Source organism: Bicyclus anynana, chromosome 4 (assembly GCF_947172395.1).
Source record: "Bicyclus anynana chromosome 4, ilBicAnyn1.1, whole genome shotgun sequence".
NCBI classification, from domain to species: domain Eukaryota; kingdom Metazoa; phylum Arthropoda; class Insecta; order Lepidoptera; family Nymphalidae; genus Bicyclus; species Bicyclus anynana.
The window spans coordinates 16,591,729-16,615,456 of NC_069086.1; the positions used below are offsets into that span (position 1 = coordinate 16,591,729).

The 23,728-nt window shown below is 36.2% G+C and overlaps 1 protein-coding gene across 1 annotated transcript in view; it reads right to left on the reverse strand.

Annotated features, from left to right (window-relative positions):
• LOC112058312 (uncharacterized) overlaps positions 1 to 23,728 on the reverse strand; it is a 154,833-nt gene that overhangs the window by 26,781 nt on the left and 104,324 nt on the right. The window contains exon 3 of the mRNA XM_052881303.1: positions 16,239 to 16,297. Within this exon, the coding sequence (XP_052737263.1) occupies positions 16,239 to 16,252 (14 nt within the window). The 5' untranslated portion in view covers positions 16,253 to 16,297. The remainder of the gene's footprint in view (positions 1 to 16,238; positions 16,298 to 23,728) is intronic.

Genomic DNA, 23,728 nt, shown 5'->3' on the forward strand with positions numbered 1-23,728 from the left:
GTAGTGAATTTGGTTATTTTGCCGATATCCTCATTTCATTTCATGGGTAGGGCATATAGTTCGATGGACGTTGGGATCCCATGTTGCTGGAATGTGACCTCGCACCGGAAAGCACAGTGGTTTGGTCGATCGCCCACTAGGTGGATGGATCAATTTCGAAAACCTCAATCGGTCCACCCGGAGATAGAATCCAGGACCTTCTTGTAAATCCATCGCGCACACCACTGCGCTATGGAGGCCAAATGTCTCCACAAGTGAGTGATAGTACAATATGCCAAAATAGACTGCTGGTAAGAATTAAGGCCCATAGTTAGCGAACAAACCTCGGAACTAAACTATAGGCCTTATTAGAAAGCTCAATGTCACTCAGCGGGCGATGGAGCGAGCTATGCTTGGGGTTTCTCTGCGTGATCGAATCAGAAATAAGGAGATCCGCAGACGAACCAGTCACTGACGTAGCTTAGCGAGTTGCGAAGCTGAAGTGGCAATGGGCAGGCCACATAGTTCGAAGAGCCGATGGACGTTGGGGTCCCAAGGTGCTGGAATGGCGACCCCGCACTGAAAAGCGCAGTGTTGGTCGACCCCCCACTAAGTGGGCCGAAGACATCAAGCGGGTTGCAGGGAGCCGCTGGATGCTGGCGGCTCGAGACAGCTTTGTTTCGAAGTCCATGCAAGAGGCCTATGTCTAGCAGTGGACGTCTATCTGATAATGATGAAGAATTAAGGACTCGAAACGGATTCTCTACTTTATAAATTCGAAATAAAGGTTATATTTCAAATAGCCTTGATATGAGACTAGACATACAAGAAATCTAAAGTCTAGACTAGACTTACAAAGGTCGCGAATAACGAGATTAACATTGTAATATTGCACTCATGAATATTAAATACGCCGCAGATGGGAAAATTTTCCTTCAGCAACGCTGCAGGAATTATTAACGCAGACTGTGCAGAGGTAGAGAAACTTTAATGGAGAAAAGGAATTTAATTAAATAAATAAATGGAAAATTTTAAATTACTACCAACTTAATTGCCATAAATTTTAACAACCAAGAACTATGTCCACGACATTCATTCTATTTATTCCATTTACTGTAATTATGAACATTCATCATTATTAACAACGTTTATATGGCTATATAATGATTAATTTATTTTGCTATCATCCGCGAAAAGTCGACGAACCCATGCGACAACGTCACCCAGGTCCGACAAAATACTCTCTACGTACGTTTCACACCGAAACCGGAGCATCCTCAGGAGATGTTGACTCTACAACGTGCAATTGCATTTATTTGGCTCACTATTGAGCACAAGTTTCCTCTCAGAATGAGCGGGGTTAGACCTTAGTCCATCACGCTGGCCAAATGCGCATTAGCAGACTTCACACACGCAGAGAATTAAGAAAATTCTCTGGTATGCAGGTTACCACACGATGTTTTTCCTTCACTATTTGAGACACATGATATTTAATTTCTTAAAATGCACATATCTTATCCACAGGGCAATCGCGTCTATATATCACCTTACATTCTTTTGTCGGTCTGAATCGAGTGCCCTATGTGGGTACCTATCTTTTCTAGGTAGATAGGTAATAGGGAATCCGGGGGTTACCCACACATCACACAGTATTTCAAGTTGTAGTGATGGATTATTAAGTGCATAAATATTATCTGTACTTACCTATATCTCTGTATAGAGGTAAAGTTTGTGGTGTTGTAGGGGGTAATCTCTGATTCTACTGAACTGGTTTTGAAAATTCTTTTACCATAAGAAAGCTGCATTATTTGCGAGTCTCACAGGCACTATTTGATCCCCGTATTCTCACAGGAACGGAAATTATGCGGGAGAATCCTCAGGGCGTCGGCTAGTTTTTAATAAAGTTAAAAGAAGAATCAAATTGTACAGAAGCTTTGATCCTTGGAATTTGACGTCCTAAACCAACATTACCTATACAAGGAGTCCATAAAATTGTACAAATTTAGACAACGCAGCTTCTTAACTATGCAAAGTGTTAATTTATTCTGGAATTGCGTTCAGTTCCCACGGGCAAGTAAACAGAATGCTTCGCATGCTGCTATGTTAGCGCTTACTGGTTTACACAAGCTATTATCTGTACGGCAGAAACTGCTATGGTGCAGTGGTCAGAATGTTCAGTTACGTCACAAAACCGGGGTTCAAGTCTTGCGTCAGCTATGAAATGTTAAGCTTAACTTTCTTTCTAGTTAGTCTCAGTAAATAAGTTGGAATGTGTACACTTTAAAAATGTTTTCTTGTATTGAAAATTCAGCACCTTCCATATACTTTTACTATCAACTTTGTAACTAAAAACCGTAGACACAAGTTTAATACCAATATTAACAAACCTCTAACAAGTTTTTAAAATGAATAATATGTCAATTACATAATTTTTTTATAGGAATATTTTCTTAAATCGGTTCATCTTAATGAAAGAAAAATAATTATTGCACTCCAAGCTTCTTTTACAAAACAAATAAAACATTATTTATAAAAATAGTTTTTATTATATTATCTTGGTAATTTAATCCGTAATTTTTAACAAAAAATTGATCTTTAAAATATCAGTTAGAGCGGCTACAGCATTGAAAAAAATGATTCAAGATAGAAAAAATACAAAAACCCGAAAAAACAATATATATCTTGGTTACCCTAGGGATTTTTTGAAAAGTATTCATTTCAGTTTTAGATAATTAGGTGGTGTATCTACCGTTTGCGTTTTATTCATTAATTACGGGACATCCTGTATATTCCTTATGCCGGATCTCGTACTAGTAGTTTTTGAGTTATAGCGAACAGACAGACAGAAAGACGCGTCGGAGGACTTTATATTTACCCGACTGCGTCAGAAAGAGGGTAATGTTTTATAGTATCTAAGTATAGATTTATTGAGTAAAAAGTCATTGACCAACACTTTTCCCATTTCCACTTTCCTCAACACCCGCTCTAATGATATGCGTTGCATCATTATAATTACAACTTATCTATGCGCAGACAGGGCTTGAAACAAGTGCAAACTTTCCCCGCTATCGAGTGCCTGTCTACGTGTTATGAAGTCTATGACACCTGCATTAAACATAAACACTATATTTACGTGCGGACGTGATAAGAAAAGTAAAAGCCTTCGTGGTGTAATAAATAACAAATAGTTAAGAAATAATAAATAACTATTTTATTTATACACGAAAGAGAATATAATATGAGACGTAAAGCAAAAGCTTTTAACTGAAGCTGGAGCTTCAATAAAAATAGTAAAAGTCTCGATTTTTTTTTATAATTAACACAGAAATTATATTTTTATTTGTGACAAATAAATTGTCGTGTTTGTTAATTTGCGATCGCTTTTCAACATTTATATATAGCCTATATAGAACTCGGGAGATAATGTAACTTCCAAACAGTAAAAGAATTTTTCAAATAGGTTCAGTAGTTTCGGAGCCTATTCAATTATAACATTAGTATAGAAGTATAGTATAGTAGCTTAGACCATTAAAAAGAATTCGAACCCAAATTCACCAACAAAAAAGTCTGTCGTTTTTTGAGGGGGACGAGGTAAACTCACGCATCGAAAACATTTGACACCATTACGTATATTCTGTGTCCATACACTACACACAACTATATAATTGACTCGCAATACACACACGCGTATTTTTTACAAAGACTAACCAACATTGCTTAGACTATATATATATATATATATATTTATATATATATATATATATATATATATATATAGAATGTTCGATTACTCGATCGATTTTTTGCTGTTCCGTCAAAAGAATCATTTTTTTTTAGAAATCGTTTTTATAACAAATTTGATAAAATTATGGTAGAAATACTTACAAATGAAACGTTACTCCATCTTTTAATAAACTACAAGTTTTTGGCCGTTTTTTATGCCATTCAACTACACAAACCGGCATTTTTAGGAAGCTCTTTACACGAAGAAAACGATTACAACAATGAAACATCGATTCTATAGCAAAAGTTTTTATAAACACGTTAGATCATTGATTCTTGATCTTTGACAGAGGGGTAACAGTTTACGAGGCAGCTCCTTTCTTTTTAATGGTCTAAGTATAGTAGGTATAGATACCTGACCTATGTTCAATGATTATTTTATACTATAGACTTGTTACGCGCCTATTAAATCACCGCAAAAATCCTGATCCGAATTTAGCGACTCCACTGGTCGCACGAAAGCACAATTTTGTGTTTACTTACATAATATTTGTTTATATATTTTTTACATCCTAAACACATATCTCGATATTGTAGACAATAGGGATGATGACAGTTTTTTAAATTGTATATAAATTAAGAGTATACTAATAGTAAAGCAATTTTGTAAAAGGAACAGGGTATCTGCGATCATTACTTTCGGAGCTACAGGGATTTAAAGAGTCAGATTTGCGGCGCTGCCGCGGATCCCTGAAAAACGCCCCATACAAAATGGCTCGAAAAAATGACGTCATAGGCAATGTAATGGTCGTTAGATTTGTATGCGCGTTCAAACAAAATTACATCTTTGTTATTTGTGCGTTTATCTTTATAGTTCATATATTAAAAAATGTCACATTTGATGTAAGGAAGCTAAAACTGTATGAATTTTCATCTAATTACGATAAAAAAATTTTAGTAGTTTTTGAAATTTTATAATCTCATTTATTTTGCAAATATCCAGACAATCTTTGCTTTTTATGTATAAAATAAATTGCTTTTTATTTAACATTGACCCTATTTACCCGAATGTATCATAAAAATCAATATATTCAAACCTAGTCATCATCCCCATTTATTTAGGTATTATGTGTTTAATTAAGACAATTATGCACATTATTGTCCGCCTCAGTTTTGATGCCCTATCTCTAGTATAAAATATCATTGTCTATGCTTCAGTATCAGTAGGTATACTAGATGCCCTGCAATAAACGCATCTGCAACTGCCAACAGCGAGGCTACAATGAGATTTATTACCCGTATTCAACTTTACTGCACCCACACGCTATCCGATTTCAAAAGATAAGGCCGTGATTTATCTCCTTGGCGATAACCTTAGGGTCCAACTATCTTTGGACCATTAGACACTGTAATGATCTATGCATTTTGCTCGCATTTTGAATCGCAGATCTTCGTATCGTGGGCGAATATGAGGCCGTTTCCTTGTGGGTGCTAATTAAAACAATTGCACTATCTAATAGATATGACCACTTGCGTAGTGAATGCTCTGCTTCTTTCGTGAAGCAGAGCATTCACTACGCCCAGGTTGTTTTTTTTAAATTTATTTTATTGATAAGCCTTAACAATTATTATTTAACATAACTATACTCTCGCCAAACTGTACAGGCAGTTTGTTGGCGAGTTGACGCTCATTATCCTAATTATTATTTAAAAGTTGTAATGCTAAATTCTTGGCTATTTCTTAACTAGTTTTGGAATTTATATATTTTTTATATCTAGTATCTCTATTTGCCTAATCCATTCAGTAGTTTTTGTGTGAAAAAGTAACAAAATTTCGTCAAATCCATACAAACTTTGGTAAGTAGAATAATATTAGTGTATCCACAAATCCTACTAATATTATAAACGCAAAAGTTTGTATGGATATTTGCTTGGATGTTTGTTACTCTTTACCGTCGCAACTACTGAACCGATTTGGCTGAAATTTAAAATGGAAATAGATTTTACTCTGGATTAACACATAGGCTACTGAAATATACATGGCGACCAAGGGATTTGTGCAAAACTAAATTCCACGCGAACCAAGTCGCTACAATAAAACTGTAGAAGGTCCAATTGTATACATTGAAGATATTTTGAAAATTTTTGTTAGGAGACATTATATAATCGGTACTGAAGCTAAAAATATTTTTTTTCGATTTTTTGACTGTCTGTTCGTGTTTTTTTGTTATTCGGGTACCACGCTGAAACTACTGAATTAATTTAAATAAAACTTTTACTCGGTTTGAGACCAATTATAGGGAAGGATACTTTTTATTGCGAAAATAAAATAAGAAGGAAGTGATATAGAGGTTGAAAGTTTGTATGGAAAGTCCTTCATTTTTAGAGTTACAGTTTTAAAAATTTGTTCATAAATCATGAAAAAAATACGAAATATAATGTGATTCAAAAATTTATAAAATTCAACCCTTTAAGTGGTGAAATAGGGCCTGAAAGTTTACATTGATTTCCACGCGGGCGAAGTCGCGGGCGTGTGATAATATCATAATAAACTATTTACCTGACAAATATCTTTCGCTCAGCAAACTTTAATCTAAGTAGGTAACAAAATCGAATCGGCCGGATTCTTTTCAGTATTACATAACAGTTCAACTGAATATTTTCCATCTCAGAAATCTTCAGTGTTCACGTTTACTTTTGAATGGAACAAAATCTCCTAAATATCAACTTTCAATGAACCTAAATCAATTTTATTTCTCTTCTCTTTTGTTATTCATAAAATTCCTCGAAATATTTTCTTATTAACGGACAAGCATTTAAAATGGTCCACCTAATCTTGATAAAGATCGAATGTATGAGACTTCTCTCATTTTATAAAAGTTGAAAAAATAGTCCAATATTCAATAAAATCCCAAATTCAGAGAAATTCAACCTTAAGGATTGAGTTTAATGTTCAATTTGCTCTGAATTTGGGATTTTATTGAATACTAGTAGATGCCACGCAGTTTCACCTGCGTGGTTTCCGTACCCGTAAGAATACAGGTATAAAATATGGCCTATAGCCTTCCTCGATAAATGGGATATCTAACACTGAAAGGATTTTTGAAATCGGACCAGTAGTTTCTGAGATTAGCGCTTTAATTTTTTTTTTTTTTTTATTCTTTACAAGTTAGCCCTTGACTACAATCTCACCTGATGGTAAGTGATGATGCAGCCTAAGATGGAAGCGGGTTAACTTGTTAGGAGGAAGATGAAAATCCACACCCCTTTCGGTTTCTACGCGGCATCGAACCGGAACGCTAAATCGCTTGGCGGAACGTCTTTGCCGGTAGGGTGGTAACTAGCCACGGCCGAAGCCTCCCACCAGCCATACCTGGACAAATTAAGAAAATCTCAATCTGCCCAGCCGGGGATCGAACACAGGACCTCCGTTTTGTAAATCCACCGCGCATACCACTGCGCCACGGAGGCCGTCAAAATCAAACAAACAAACAAACCAAATCTTCAGTTTTATATTATTAGTATAGATTGGGCTATTTTTCAACTTTTTTTGAATTTTATTGAATTGCAAGTGCGACTACTTAAATTGAGTGCCAAGAAGTTGTGTTTGGCACTCATTGAGTGGTGATGTGTTTTGGTCGCTGATTGTGCATCCACTTTTAATAGGAGATCGATGTTTGACACACAGACACTTTATATTTATTTGAATATTAAGTATTTATATTATATAATCAATACAGAGATGCCTCATAGATTTCACATCAAGATACGGAATATTATCTTTTGTCTCAATGTTTCCATTTAAAGCCTGCCTTGAACTTTATATAACAATCGAGAAGAATACAGCACCGGTCATAGAGGTCAGAGTCTGTCTCTTTTGTACCTGTTGCATTGTGAGTTTGTAAGAATGAGATGACAGCTATATATTATATTTAGTTCAAGTTCAGGATATTATTTAATGTAGCACAAATAACATGCGTAGATATAGATATAGAATAACACTTCTAAAGTACTGTAAAAACTTTAGTTCTACTCAGTCAATACGACAATTAGCCCCCATTCGCACGAGAGTTTTTTTAATGTAAGTTAAATAAAAATTTTAATAAAAAAAATTCAACCGACTTCCAAGTCAAAAAATAACTTTAACTAAAAAGCAAAAAATAACATCCTACCTATGTGCTACCTTCTGATCAGTTTGAAGGCGGTGCCAAGCCAGTGATGTTTTAATTAAACACGTTTTAACTACAAAATTTATGTGGTTCTTTCAGAAACAGCTTTAATTAAAACACGACACTGGCTTGGCACCGCCTTCAAACTGATCAGAAGGTAGCACATAGGTAGGATGTTATTTTTTGCTTTTTAGTTAAAGTTATTTTTTGACTTGGAAGTCGGTTGAATTTTTTTTATTAAAATTTTTATTTTTTTATTTTTAGTGTTAGCACACCTACTGCGTGTGTACAGTCACAACCTATCTAAGTGGAAAGTTCTTATCAATACAAAATTATCAAGTCCAAACACAAGGTAGCTACTGTGAGCCGTCGAGGAGTTCTCTTCACTGTGCTTCGTCTTCATCACCAGACCTTTAATACAGTCACAATCCATCTAGGTGGAAAGTTCTTATCAATACAAATTTATCAAGTCCAAACACAAAGTAGCTACTGTGAACCGTCGAGGAGTTCTCTTCACTGTCCCTCGTCTTCATCATCAGACCCTTAATACAGTCACAATAGGTGGAAAGTTCTCATCAATACAAATTTATCAAGTCCAAACACAAGGTAGCTACTGTGAACCGTCGAGGAGTTCTCTTCACTGTCCCTCGTCTTCATCACCAGACCCTTAATACAGTCACAATCCATCTAGGTGGAAAGTTCTCATCAATACAAATTTATCAAGTCCAAACACGAGGTAGCTACTGTGAACCGTCGAGGAGTTCTCTTCACTGTCCCTCGTCTTCATCACCAGACCCTTAATACAGTCACAATCCATCTAGGTGGAAAGTTCTCATCAATACAAATTTATCAAGTCCAAACACGAGGTAGCTACTGTGAACCGTCGAGGAGTTCTCTTCACTGTCCCTCGTCTTCATCACCAGACCCTTAATACAGTCACAACTCATATAGGTGGAAAGTACTCATCAATACAAATTAATCAAGCCCAAACAAAAGGTGACTGCTGTAAATCGTTGACGAGTTCCATCGTCTGTGTTTCGGCTCCATCATCAGACCAACTCCAAACCTTCATAAAATTGTAGTGGTTTAAAATATCTTATGGAAACACTAACAAACGCACTAGCCGTCTCTACAACTTTCGAAAGTTCCCCTCAATTTCTCCAGGATACCATCATCAGATCCTGACATGAAAAAAATGGGACCACCCTGGAAGCCCTTAAAACCCTTCAAAACAAAAAAAGAATTTTCAAAATCGGTCCATAATTGACGAAATTATCGCTGGACATACATAAAAAAAAAAAAAAAAACATACATACAGCCGAACGTAGAACCTCCTCCTTTTTGGAAGTCGGTTAAAAAGCGTTCAAATACAACAAATGCATTCCTAAGTATATGTTCAGACGTCGGCGTTTTCATGACGCTTTTTTCTTTGCATTTTCAATTTTTTGGGCGTTGGAAACAGACCTTCATTTAAGAGCGCGCAGCGCGTCGGTACGATATGGATAAAATGCGAAGCGCAAACGGGACGCCGAATTATGACTTTCACGTGAGTGAAAAGCACGGAGCGATTGACGCGCGACCCAAATTTTATGACGTGAGCGCCAAAACCATTTTTACCTAATTGCAAGTAAATTAAACAACATAACGAAAAAAATTTCCATGTTCAAGATATATACCTACCTAATTTTCTATACAAAACAACAATTTAAGAAAATAAGTTTGCTTTTCCTGAGATTGAAAGCAAAATGTGAGCAAAACATTCATTTTTCAAAAAAATAATCTATCGAGAAAAGTTTTACAAATTGTGTATTTTGTATAATCATAACGAAGCTAACACTTTGAAATATCATTTACCCAAATATCAGGCTCCTAACTTTTCCAGAATCTGAGATCCAAAACCATTTGTAACCCCCAAATTACATATTGCACACTCTTAACTTAGGTTATTCACAAAAAAAATCATGTAAATTACCCTGCCCTGAAGTTATTAAAATTAGAATTCTAAAACTTGCCCTGAATATTTCATAATGTCCTCATGTCAAGGCATAAAGCCGAAAAGGAGCCAAATTTATGCAACGAGGGTACCGTTTATCCCACTATCATAGTATCAATTGATTTGCCTACCAAATTGGACATTTATCCCTATCCTCGCCAGCCATTTACGACCCGAGGCGGGATTATACTACGTTTAATAAGCGGTTTAACACCCATTCACTTGCCTTTAGGTAAGATAGGTGGTGTGTGACTTTACCATACCAACATACAACCATAAAGTAAAACTATTATTAGAACTATTTAGTGTTCACCCCTTTCGGTTTCTACACGATGACGTGTAGAAACCGAAAGGGGTGTGGATTTTCACCCATTTATTTTTAGCAAGTTAGCCCGCTACCATCTTAGATTGCATCATTAGTTACCATCAAGTGAGACCTCAGACCAATTATAGAAGGACCTGTATCGCACTCATAGTCACGACCAAAAGTGTCTGTCATTTTCTGAGGAAAACGAGCTTAGATTAGGTGTATATCTTATACTAAACTAGAAGTTTTTACCCGTTTTTTACACCATTCAATTATACGGAAAAGTGTTTTTATGGAACTCTTTAACCGACGAACACGGTTACAACTATTTAACATCGATTATATAGAGACAGTTTTTATAATCGCATTAGATCGTTGATCATGTACTTTGACAGAAAAGTAACGTCTAGCGAGGCAGGTCCTATACAATAATTGGTCTGAGAGTGAGACTGTAGTCTAGGGCTAACCAGTAAAGAATAAAAAAAAACTAGAAATCTCATCTTAGACATCTATACCATTTTTTTCCTTACATGGCAAAAAAGGTAAACAAAGATCCGTCGTCACGACATTCACATATTTCTCACAAACCGTCCGTTTAAACTAAATCATTTATATACACATCACTTCATTTAACGCGCACACCGCGAATTACATAAAAACTGCTTGTAATTAACTATTATATCACATTTATTTCACTAAAAACGAAATCACAACAAGTTTTATTTCTACAGATTAACGAAAATGTTGCGAATTTGACATTTCGTAATGCTAGATTGTCTATGAATTGAAGAGACGGGAAAGATACATGAAATTATAACTTGTCGATAATTATGTACATATTTTTTAATTTTAATATTTGTGTCCTTTGTGGCTTATAAATAAAATAAATGTGTATCTTTATTAACACAACACCAAAGAATATATTATACTCCATGGAGAAGAAGTAAATCTACATACATGAAAACGTTGGACATAGCAGCGACATTATTTCCGCATACGAATATTTTTTCATAAAGTCAGTGGCAATTTTAAAAGGAGATTTTTGATTTTAAAATAGTTGAAGGACCTAATTGAGAAAAAACAAATAATAATTTAAAAAAATATAAACAACCGACTTCAAAATATTAACGTACCCACGAAATTAAAAAAAGGGAAAAATAATATCATTATATTTTCTGCCAAGCCAGTGTATTCAATCTATTAATTCAAGGTGTACCCTATCGTAAAGATTTTTGTTTCTCAGACATTATTTTTGTCTGTCATGTGTTTTTTTCAGTAACGACTTAAGTCAACATCAGACGGGCTTGGCAGCGACTTCAAAATGATCAATAAGTAGAAAATATAATAATGTTATCTTTCCCTTTTTAGTTTCGTGGGTACGTTAACATTTTGAAGTCGGTTGTATTTTTTCATAATATTTTTTTTTTATATTTTTAATATACCTAATAAATAAATTAATCCATATGAAATTCAACCTAAAATCCACCCATCTGAAAGTCGGAATTTTCGGTTAGTTATATTATTGTTAATCATACACTACTCAGCAATCAGCAATAATATAACAACCAAACAACAAATAAATAACAAGACTAACAATTGCAAACGAAACAAATAAGTAATGATGATATGGAACAAACATTGACACGACCTCACTGTGAGCATGGAAGCGACAATGTGGCACTTTTTGCTTGCAGTAAACTCATCCTAAACCGAGCTTAACCAATCGCGGCGCGAGTGCTCCCGAATGTTTGTAATTATACAGCACGATCAAAAATTATTAAAAAACCGATAAACCGATTCTTCAACCACTTGCAAAATTTTTAAATTAAGAATAAAGAAAACAATACACAAATACGACTTGAATATTATGATTGCTGGATCAGAAAAATAAATAAAAGATTTGAAATACTAATGGAAAAAAATTTATTACTTTTGTTTCGCAACATGGTGAGATTTTTATTTTTCTGGTATACGTAAATCGTGATAGTCAGAGTTATTAGGATATTATATAAAGAAGTTTGAGAGATAGTGATGTACAAGGGGCCGAAACTTTAGTACAAAGGTTTTTGAATATATGACATTATGCGGTAATAAATTTAGTAGGTTCTAGAGCTAGAAAAATGTTACGAATTATAATTAGAGACAGACAGTAAGTGTACATTAATTCCAATTATGTTCTACATAGTCATTTGGACTAGTGGTGTATAACCAAGGTAAAAAAAGAAAGAAATAATAATCTTTAATTCAATAGAAAAATATTTTTGTCGCTTTTTTGTTTTTCTCAATTGTTTTCTTCAACAATTTAAAAATTAAAAATTTCCATTATAAATTGCCACTGACTTTATTTCAAACATATTCGTATGCGGAAATAATGTCGCTACTATATCCAACAAAATGAAATGAAATGTTAATGTTTTTTAACTTTTGTATCTTTTGTAATTTTTAAAAATGTAAACTGTAAAATTTTTGTAATTTATGTACTTGGAAATAAAGGCTATATTATTATTATTATTACTATATCCAACATTTTCATGTATTTCATGATTCACTTCTTCTCCTTGGTGTATATATTCTTAAAATGATATTTAATTTCCTAAAATGCACACAACTGAAAAGTTGGAAAACGAAACGAATATGGAACGTATTTGTTTTTTAAGATGACGTATAGTAACGGATATTTTAGTTTAGTTATTTCAGATATAACGATACCTACTTGATATCGTTACGATGCCCGCGGTTAACTTCTCAACCCTACTGATTGTCTTTGGTTCATAGTCAGCCATTATTGTTGTTTAAAATTGTCATCTAAGAAAATTTCAAGTATAACAATATTGTGAATATAATATAATTAAATATAATAGTTTAAAAAACTAAAAAACACGCTTTTAGCACGCACTAAAAATTACAAATGGAGTTTTTTCGTATTCCTGACAGCAAACCCTTTTATTTGATACCCATATCATGGGGGTGCATTTCAAATAGCCTGTCCGCCATATTGGATTTAAGTCACGTAACTTTTTTTTTTCGTATTCCTGACAGCAACCCTTTCATTTGATATCCTTTACATGGGGGTGGATTGTGGTGGATTTGATTGTTTGTTTGTTTGCATTGAATAGGCTAGGGATTAGGGATAGGATTTGTAAAATTCAATATTATAAAGCAACACTATCTCTGGGTGTTATAGGCTATATTTTATCCCCGTATTCCTATGGGATCGGAATATACGCAGGTGAAACCGCGTGACGTCTACTATATTAAATAGAACGTAGAATTGCATGTAAAAGCGGCCTGCTCGCTGAAAGCAATCACTTACAGTATACTTATACAGAAGGATATTACTGGACTAAGTAAAGTGATAAATTATTTATATTGTAACTTTCCAACTCTTAGCGACTTAGATTTTATTCATCACTAGCAGACGCCCGCGACTTCGTCCGCGTGGAGTTCAGTTTTTCACAAATCCCGCGGGATCTATGGATTTTTCCGGGATCAAAAGCAGCCTATGTGTTAATCCAGAGTAAAATCTATTGCAATTCCAAATTTCATTAAATTAACACATAGGCACTTTCCATCCCGGAAAAGTCAATTGTTCCCGCGGGATTTATGAAAAACTGAATTCCACGCAGACAAAGTCGCAGGCGTCCGCTAGTATTAATATAAATGTGTTACTGAACTTAGCCTACTTGGAAGTTGTAACTAAATAACTGTCTCGCCTAACGACTTCCTGAACGTAGTCGGCAGGATATTAGTAGTTGACGTGATTAATTTCGAAGTTATTAAAACTTATTCGCGTCAGTTTGCATTAATGTTATTAGTAGTCATTTTGATAAACTAAACCAATTTAATAGGAGGTTAGATTAGTTATATATAAACTAATTTCATAAAGTTGAAGATTTCTTAATTGGTCCAGGTCTGGCGGTGGGAGGCTTCGGCCGTGGCTAGTTACCACCCTACCGACAAAGACGTACCGCCAAGCGATTTAGCGTTCCGGTGCGATGTCGTGAAGAAACCGAAAGGGGTGTGTGTGGATTTTCATCCTCCTCCTAACAAGTTAGCCCGCTTCCATCTTAGACTGCATCATCACTTACCATCAGATGTGATTGTAGTCAAGGGCTAACTTGTAAATAATATAAAGAAAGAAAGAAAAAAAAAAAGATTCTGTTAATTGTTTGCTTATACTTCCTCATCTCTGAAACTAGTTTTACATTAATTATCTCTCATTTATTTATTCGTCCTTTTTAGTTTTTAACAATGTTAATTAAACACAAAATATAATACAAAAGCACTATAAAAAAATATTAATTATTATTAGATAATAAATCAGATCAAATGGTAATAAGGCTCAGAGCCGTGAAATGAGTAAAAAGAAAAGGAACGTTTAATCTGTGTATAATTTGTTTTTCTAGGCTCTAACCGTAGACAGAGAAGTAATTAGACAGATAGAAAGTAACCATCGCATGCCCTCAAAACATAGAACAACTTAAGCGTGTACGGTGTAATAAAATGAGATTCGATGTGGTATCAACGATTTTTTCAGGCACAACGATGGTCCAAATTTAACGAATTGTGAGCGTGAAATTATATCTCTATTTGATGCAAATTAAAAGTAACCAGTTATCTTATAACATATTTTTGGCGAAAAAATGTAATGTTTTGGGATGTCAAAACCTTTTGATTAATTGAAGTTGAAGTCATACACATCGCGGCCAACACACGAACAGTTTTATCGGATGTCCTGCCGTTAGCGCTGCAGGCACGTGAACTTATTGAAGTGGCTAGCATAATGATGAGCTATTATAATAATTAATAACGAGGTGTCTATTGACTTCTCTGTCTACGGCTCTAGGTCAATTTCAGACAATAACATAACACCACGTATTATCAATATCTACATATAAATAAAATAGAAAGGTCTGTCTGTGATTTCAAAATAACCGTATTTTATAAACTTCTTATAGTTAATTACGCGATATTGTAATATAATCAAGCATTTTTTTAAATGTTTGTCTGTCTGTCTGTCCGGGCTAATCTCTGTAACGGCTTATCTGATTTTAATGGGACTTTCACTGGAAGATAGAAGAGGTTATAAAGCAAAATATGGTACTTTTCCAGAAAAATACTTGATTCTCGCGTGATTTGTGAAAAACTAAATTTTACGCGTACGAAGTAGCTAGAGCGTCCGGTAGTTTATGTATACTAGCTGACGCCGCGCGGTTTCACCCGCGTAATTCCGCTTCCCGTATGAATACGGGAATAATATATAGCTTATAGCCTTCCTCGATAAATGGGCTATCTAACACTGAAATGATTTTTCAAATCGGACCAGATGTTCCTGAGATTAGCGCTTTCAAGCAAACAAACAAAAAAACAAACTCTTCAGCTTTATAATATTAGTATAGATTTGCACGACATCGTTTAAAGTGGGCCATATGCAACCTTTAAAAGTTCAAATTGAATAATTTAAAAATGGATCCAAGCCAGCACCGGGCTTGGAAGTAATAAATAGGTCAGAAGAGTTGCAAAATGTTGCAAACCAATAAAATTCGTAATTTATGTTTTTTTCGTTTTCTGGTGGTTAATGTGGTTAATTTTAGCAGCTACGGATAAGGTCCTGGATTCTAGATCTGGGTTGGTTTCATCATTATCAACCCATGTTCGGCTCACTGCTGAGCCCGAGTCTCCCCTCAGAACAGATATGACCTAGCTAGCCCAATGGATATGACCTCTGCCTCCGATTCCGGAGGGTGTGGGATCGAATCCGATCCGGGGCATGCACCTCCAACTTTTCAGTTGTGTGCATTTTAAGAAATTAAATATCACGTGCCTCAATCGGTGAAGGATAACATCGTGAGGAAACCTGCTTATCAGAGAATTATCTTAATTCTCTGTGTGTGTAGTCTACCAATCCGCATTGGGCCAGCGTGGTGGACTATTGGCCTTACACCTCTCATTCTGAGAGGAGACTCGAGTTCAGCAGTGAGCCGAATATGGGTTGATTCCAACTTAATAACTAGGCATATCCTGTAACTTTACCGACAAAATGAAACAGATAAAAACATCAAATTACCTCTCAGAATCCATGGCGGTGAACTCAAAGGGAATCCAGTTTGGCGACTCCGTTGCCTCCTGCAACAAAACAATGCCACGTTAACGAGTTTCTACAATGTTTTAAACATTTATAAGGAGATTTAAACTTCGTGGGAATCTGTCAAGTGTCAATAATGTCTCTGGAGGTTTCTAAAGGGTTGCCGCTTGCGATCTTATCACTTTGAGGCTTTGATGGTCTGGGTACTCATAATGTTTGATAACTGTAACCAATTTTCACAATCAAGGTTTTTCATGGTGTATGTTTTTTTTTTTTTTTTAATTTATTTGGTTAACCAACAACATTTATTACAAGCTATATAACATTTTAATAATATAAGGTATCAAGGCAAAATGTATTACATGCTCTAAACAATAAAATTTTCTAAAAATTACAATACTAATTAAAGTTAAGCTCTACAGCTACACACAGGTGAAAGAATATTCATACAAAATTGTAAAGAAAAAAATAACAATCGCTTATAAACGTATTAGAAATATATTATATACCTACCTACATATTTAAGTAAAAATGAAAATCAAAATCAAAATTCATTTATTTCAAGTAGGCTCAATTTACAAGCACTTTTGACACGTCAGTTGACTATTTGTAAAGATTCTACCACCGGTTCGGAAGGCAGGTTCTGCTGAGAAGATACCGGCAAGAAACTCAACAGTTGCTCTTTTGAAATGAAAAAGTCATACAGTATTACAATTTACAATTGATAACAATTAACAATTATAAATCAGAGTGTAATGGTACATGTGTGTAATGTCTTTAAATCTATTGTCTATATTTTGTCTATGTAAAGTCACAGAAAACACCAGCAACCACGTTCAGCCGTCATTATAAAGCACACATAGTGTCCAAAAATTGCAAGTCACACAACACATACACAGTGACTAAACGCTTGTTCGTGAAATTACACCAAAAAAGCAGCCAAACCAGCTCATGACTAAGGGCCCCGTATGGGTTCGAAACTAGTCGGGCATACTCCGGCCGTGTTTCATAATCAATTAATACACCAAAAAAAGTTTAATTTCAACGGCTTCATTCCTATGCGCGATCATACCTTCGGGTGTTTTCTTTGTGAGTTTAAAGTTATAATGTCTATTCTACGAGTAACTACAATGCTTAAGTCTCTTTTGCTTGCTCAATAAACATAATACAAAAGTGTAGTAGATGACCAGTTAAGATTACTAAGTATTGTTTCCTGACTCTTCTAAAAGTCCACTATTTAGATTGATTATTACACTCTTACTGATAACCAATGTAACTGAATGACGACCCCGCACCGGAAAAGCGCAGTGTTGGTCAACCTCCGACTAGGTTGATCGAGGACAGCAAGCGGGTTGCAGGGAACCGCTGGATGCTGGCGGCCCTAGACCGTGGTGTTTGGAAGTCCATGCAAGAGGCCCATATTCTGCGTCCATCCGTCCATCGGCTGTTAATGACCAATAACCAATGGAATGACCAATAACCAATGGAATGACCAATAACCAATGGAATGACTAATATCGATGAACCAACTTTCTCGTTAGCCTTCGACCAAGGACAATAAAAATCCAAGCTTCCCTTCCACTCCCCTTCCACAAAATTCCTAATAAGAACTCTCCACCCTGAGAAGTTCTAATAATCGGCAGAATCAATCATTATCACTCTAAGCCCGCGAACCCGCATTGTACCAGTGTGGTGGTTGTAATCTCCATCTTAATTCGATAAATTAGGGTGATAATGAAGACACTCAATTTGGGAGTATATTATTGAATGTAGGTAGGTGTCCGTAACTAGAAATACTGTAGCATGAAATCTTGAGCTAAATAAGACAGAGTACCAGTGGCGAAGAATACAATATTGATAAAGGTAAACAGTGAAACTCTTACAGTGTGATACATACTCCGGCTTCTCATATATCTAGATACAGTACAACAATGAATATGCATGGACATTTAAGGTAACCCGGCGGGAATCGGCTTGCGCGAAATCTTCGCCGTTGCAGAGTAGGTATCTAAATAAATAAGCTGAAACAACTAGAACTAATAGTTACTGGGAACTTTCTTGTCTTTCAGTGTTTCAAAGAGGAATTGCTTTTCTCCGATGTCTGGTGATTGGAAAAGACATCGAAAGTTTTCTAACAAAGGATTGTTTTGTCTTAACTTTTGCGGAGTGTTTGTTATTTGTAAACTTCGTGAAGAAGAAAATCGATTCTTTGTCTGACTTTGAACATTGCGTTGGAAGAGTTTATGTGAACTTGAATGTCTTTTTTTAGTACGACTTTAGACATCTACACCAATATTATAAAGTCAAAACGTTTTATAGCACAACCACGTACAAGTGTAACAAGTGTAGGGTAGAGTAGGGGTAGGGTAAGGTAGAGTAGAGGCGGGCTAGTTTAGGGCTAGGGGTAGAGTGGGGGTAGAGGGGGTAAAAAGTGTCGTTACAACTTTTGGTCTTAATTTTTTCCGTCTAGCCCACTTTCGCAATGCTCGCTAAGGAACTTCGTTCCAAAACTTCGTTGCAATTTTATCGTGCCATAGAAATTCATAACTAATCAGTTGAAAGTGTTGATCGGATCCAAAGAATTAGGCGATTTTGTGGAAACTCATATTTTTAAGTTTACAACAGTTTGTGTTTAACCTACCCTTAAAACCTTGCAAATTTGAATTCTGCCACCTGTCTACATCTAAAAACGTAATGTCTCGGTAACAACCGAGCAATTATAGTACCGTAATTAAAATTCTAATAACAAAACGTTTACCGACACGTCTCACCTGACGCCACTTGCCAATAGAATTGTAACTTTATCATCAGTAACATAGAGTGCATATTTCCTGTTGTAAACGGATGATTTATTATTGGAAACATCATGGGAATTGGACCAGTTTCTATGGGAATAAGAAATGGTGCGCCGGCGCAATCAAATAAGGCGATCAATAGCGAAAAACCCGTGGGAAAATATCTCTGGGAAGGCATCAATGTTTCAGTACGTATGTGCAGTATGTTTAAGACAGTTATGCAATGAATATCTGTTATTCTCTATCGTTTATTTATATGTCCTTTTTATAATTTTTATTTACTTTTCAAAACAATCAGGGCCTTACCTATAATGATTCTATTTTCGAATAAAACCTCCTCCGTTTTATAGTAGGCTAGTACTTGGCTAGTACTCGTAACAGACAAGAATTAAAAAAACAAAATTACTTTAGCCCCTAGAGGCTGAAATGCTTGTTTAGCCCCCTGTGGAGTGGTAATATGACAGTGTTTTTGAGCAAGAGTAGTGAAAAGATATTTTGCATTGTAACTATACTTTAGATCTGCCTAGGCGTAAATCTCGTGAAGAACAGCTGCATATTTACTGAATAACACAAGTTAAATTTCATCCCCATACATCCTCTGGTGATCGGATTCGAACCCACACCCTCCGGAATCGGAGGCAGCGGTCATATCCACTGGGCTATCACGGCTCATAACACCCTCCCTCTTTAGTGTTACCCCACGTAACACTAAAGATTGCCCCATTGACCGATTACGTAATGTTCCGTAATGATTTTCTCCAAGCCGTTTACCCGAATGTGATGCATCTTATTAGGACGACGATGATTAATGACCACCTCGTGACACGAGATGTTTTGTGCGAACTTAATTAGCTTCAATGAATCTTTAGGTTCAGGGTTGTCATATACGAGTCGCGAAGCTAAATCACATCTACTGTGGCTAAAGTGGCAATATCATATAGGGCACATAGTTCGAAGATCCGATGTACGTTGGGGTCCCAAGGTGCTAAAATGGTGGCTCGCACCGCAGCGTTTCGCAGACGACCTACTAGATGGACCGATGAGCCGGTAACTAGGACCCGCTGAAAACTTCTGGCTTGGGCTTGACTACAAACAAGCCTGATGGAAAGCAATGATGAGGTCTAAGATGAAACGCGCTGCCTAGAAGATGCCTTTTTACTTTGACCTTGAAGGTACTTAATAGGTTGAATTTCGTTACACTCTTGTCTTGATGACATAAGTCAAGTCATGAAGTGCGCGTCCATCGGCTGATGGTGATGATGATGTACCTACTCCTTGTATACATTTGTTTTATATTCTTTACAAGTTAGCTCTTGACTACAATCTCACCTGATGGTAAGTGATGATGTAAACTAAGATGGAAGCGGGCTAACTTGTTAGGAGGAGGATGAAAATCCACACTCCTTTCGGTTTCTACACGACATCGTACCGGAACGCTAAATCGGTTGGCGGTACGTCTTTGTCGGTAGGGTGGTAACTAGTCACGGCCGAAGCCTCCCACCAGCTAGAACGTTATATACATACGTTTGTGACGTACATATACGTTTGTGATGTGAACTATAAACGGATTGATTGAATTGCATACAAATCTTTTCAATAGAACCAGAGATTAGCTACACTAGTCAGTTACTTATAATCATGGTTGCCATTTTGTAACAATTACTTGATAAGGTGGCAACCCTAATTAAATATCAAACGATTAGTTATTGTGGGCCATCTTTAACAAGGCGTGAGTTAAATCTGGGCCACGGAACTAGCGTTTCGCTTAAAGCTTCCATTTGCTACAAACGTCATCTCCAAGCGTTAAAAACACAATCTTTTGATATTCATAAATAATTTTAGCATTATATTTCATAGCTGAGTTCGTTCTGGGAAAACTCTAGCATCACTGGTATCTTTTCTTGATGGAGAACTTTCAGTGATGAGCCTCGTTAAGGACGACGAAGACCCTTTCTTTATAATTTTGATGAAATCTTTACGAAAAAGCTTGACAAGGAAAGTGTAACTTAACCTAACGTCGCGCTTTTTTGTAAAATTGTCTTTGGCATAAAGAAAGCCTCCGAGCGGGAAAATCAAAAGGTGACTGATATACTCACTTGCTCCGCAAAAGAACGAGAGGTAGTATACCGTGTACCGAGTGCATCAGGACGTCAAAGTGCTTGTATTGTGAGGAAAAGCTAATAAAAAAAAACATAGACTCGAATTGAGAACCTCTTCCTTTTTTTGAAGTCGAATTAAAAAAAAATACCGCCTCAAACCATATCATCATCATATATGGTTGGATCAGCCGATGGACGTCCACCTCAGGACATATGCCTTTTGTAGGGACTTCAAACATCACGATACAGAGCCACCTGCATCCAGCGAATCCCTGCGACCCGCTTGATGTCGTCAGTCCACCAGGTGGGGGGTCGGCCAACGCTGCGCTTACTAGTGCGGGGTCGCCATTCCAGCACTTTGGAACCCCAACCATATGGTGCTCGATAATCCACTCACAGCATCTATCGCTATTTCGTGACGCTGTTTCGTGGCCTACCTGTTTAAATGTGGGACGTCGAAGTTTTATATTGTCTTCATGGTTGTGACACCCACACTCCGAGCGTTTAGAAATAAGTTTTGTTTTGTTTAAGTGCAATAGTTCAATAATCCCACGCACGAGACTGTAAGAGGTGATTTATGGCGTATCCATTTTTACATGCTCTCCGATTACTTAAGTTAGTTTTATGTATTGTTTTAAAAGCTTAAAGTTACTTAATCTCCATCGCAACTAAAACTTAAAATAAATGTTTTTTTAAATATTTGTGATGGTATGGATTACCTAGTTTTATTATTTAAAGATTAATGTGTTACTTTATTTTTTGTATTATATGCGTTAGAATAGGGATGATGACAGTTTTTAAATTGTATATAAATTAAGAGTAAACAAATAGTAAAGCAATTTTGTAAAAGCAACAGGGTATCTGCGATCATTCATTTCGAAGCTACAGGGATTTAAAGGGTCAGATTTGCGGCGCTACCGCGGATACCTAACGCCCCATACAAAATGGTACGAATTAATGACGTCGTAGGTGCATAATGATCGTTAGATTTGTATGGGCGTTCAAACAAAATAACTAATATCTTTGTTATTTCTGCGTTAATGTTTATAGTTAATTTATTAAAAAATGTCACATTTAATGTAAGGAAGCTAAAACTGTATGAATTTACATCTAATTACACTTAATCGCTTCAGTAACTGCAGCGCAAAAGAAGAACAAACATACACCCTTTCACAAACACAAACTTTACAAAATGGACTTAAACCATAATAACCAAACAAATTAACTTTAGCATTTATACAAGTTACAATAACACAGAGGTTATTTTGTAACTTAACTCAATATAAGCACAATGAATGTAAATTTTCGTTCACAATGGCTGGACACAAAGACCGGCCCACGCCCTCCGCCGGGAGTCGAATCGGCTATACACAAACAGGTTCGGTCGCGGTCCGTTAGCGAGCCCCACTTCCGCCGGGAAGCGAACCCGATACCCTGGGGTCACTCGCGAGGTTTCGCCCACGCGGTCTATAAAACAATTATTGTGCTTTGAGTCGTGATAGCCCAGTGGTTATGACCTCTGCCTTCGATTCGGAAGGCGTAGAATCGAATCCGGTCCATGCCTCTAATTTTTCAGTTATGTGCATTTAAGAAATTAAATATCACGTGTCTCAAACGGTGAAGGAAAAACATTGTCTACGTATGTGAAGTCTACCAATCCGCCAGCGTTGCCTAAACCATCTCATTCTGAGAGGAGACTCGTGCTCAACAATGAGCCAAAAATGAGTTGCTAATTATGATGTTGATGTATGTGTTATCGCACTAATATAAAAAAAAAGTTTTTTTTTTTTTTTCAGAAAAACATTAAAAATAGTCGAAATAAATTTAAAAACAATTGACGATGACAATTTTGGAAAATGACACACGAATTGTAAGTTCCTACCAACCTATAAAAACGATCTTTATTGATCTTTAATTTATTATTAGAATTAAAAATGTCGCAAATCTTTGTAGCAAACTTTATTGAAAAGTAGTATTAGTAAGTAAGAAGTATTTCATTAATAAAATAGTATTATGAAGATTTTTTTAGTAAATTGCCGGGTGGTTAAGGTAGACCAGGGCCAGGGATGGTCATTCCCTATTGGTAATATCCTACTAGAGCAGCTTTAGATACTGTACTTACTAATAAAAAAGCTTGCAGCATTTCTAGTAAGGCCAAAATCTTTCAGCAGATTATAGAGAGATTTTGCTGGTACATATATTGGGGGTGGGAAATTTTTATGGCTGTTCTTTAAAATTCAAAAAGTAAGGGTTTCCACACAGAGAAAGATAACTAAAAGAATTTGTGTTTTGTCGATTATACTCAAAACTACGAGTAAGGGTTCATTTACACGAGCGGCAACTGCTACCGTCGTCGGCGACTGCAGTCGACTGCCCTTGGCTGCCGCCGAGACGTCGGTGACTGTGTTCGGCGATCGCCGTCGAGAGTCTCCGACTGTCAATTGCCGTTGGCTGCTGCCGATATGTCGCTGACAGCAGTTGGCGACCGCCGTCTACCGCCGCCTCAGACCAATTATTGTATAAGACCTGCCTCGCAAGACGTTAATTTTCTGTCAAAGTAAATGATCAACGATCTAAT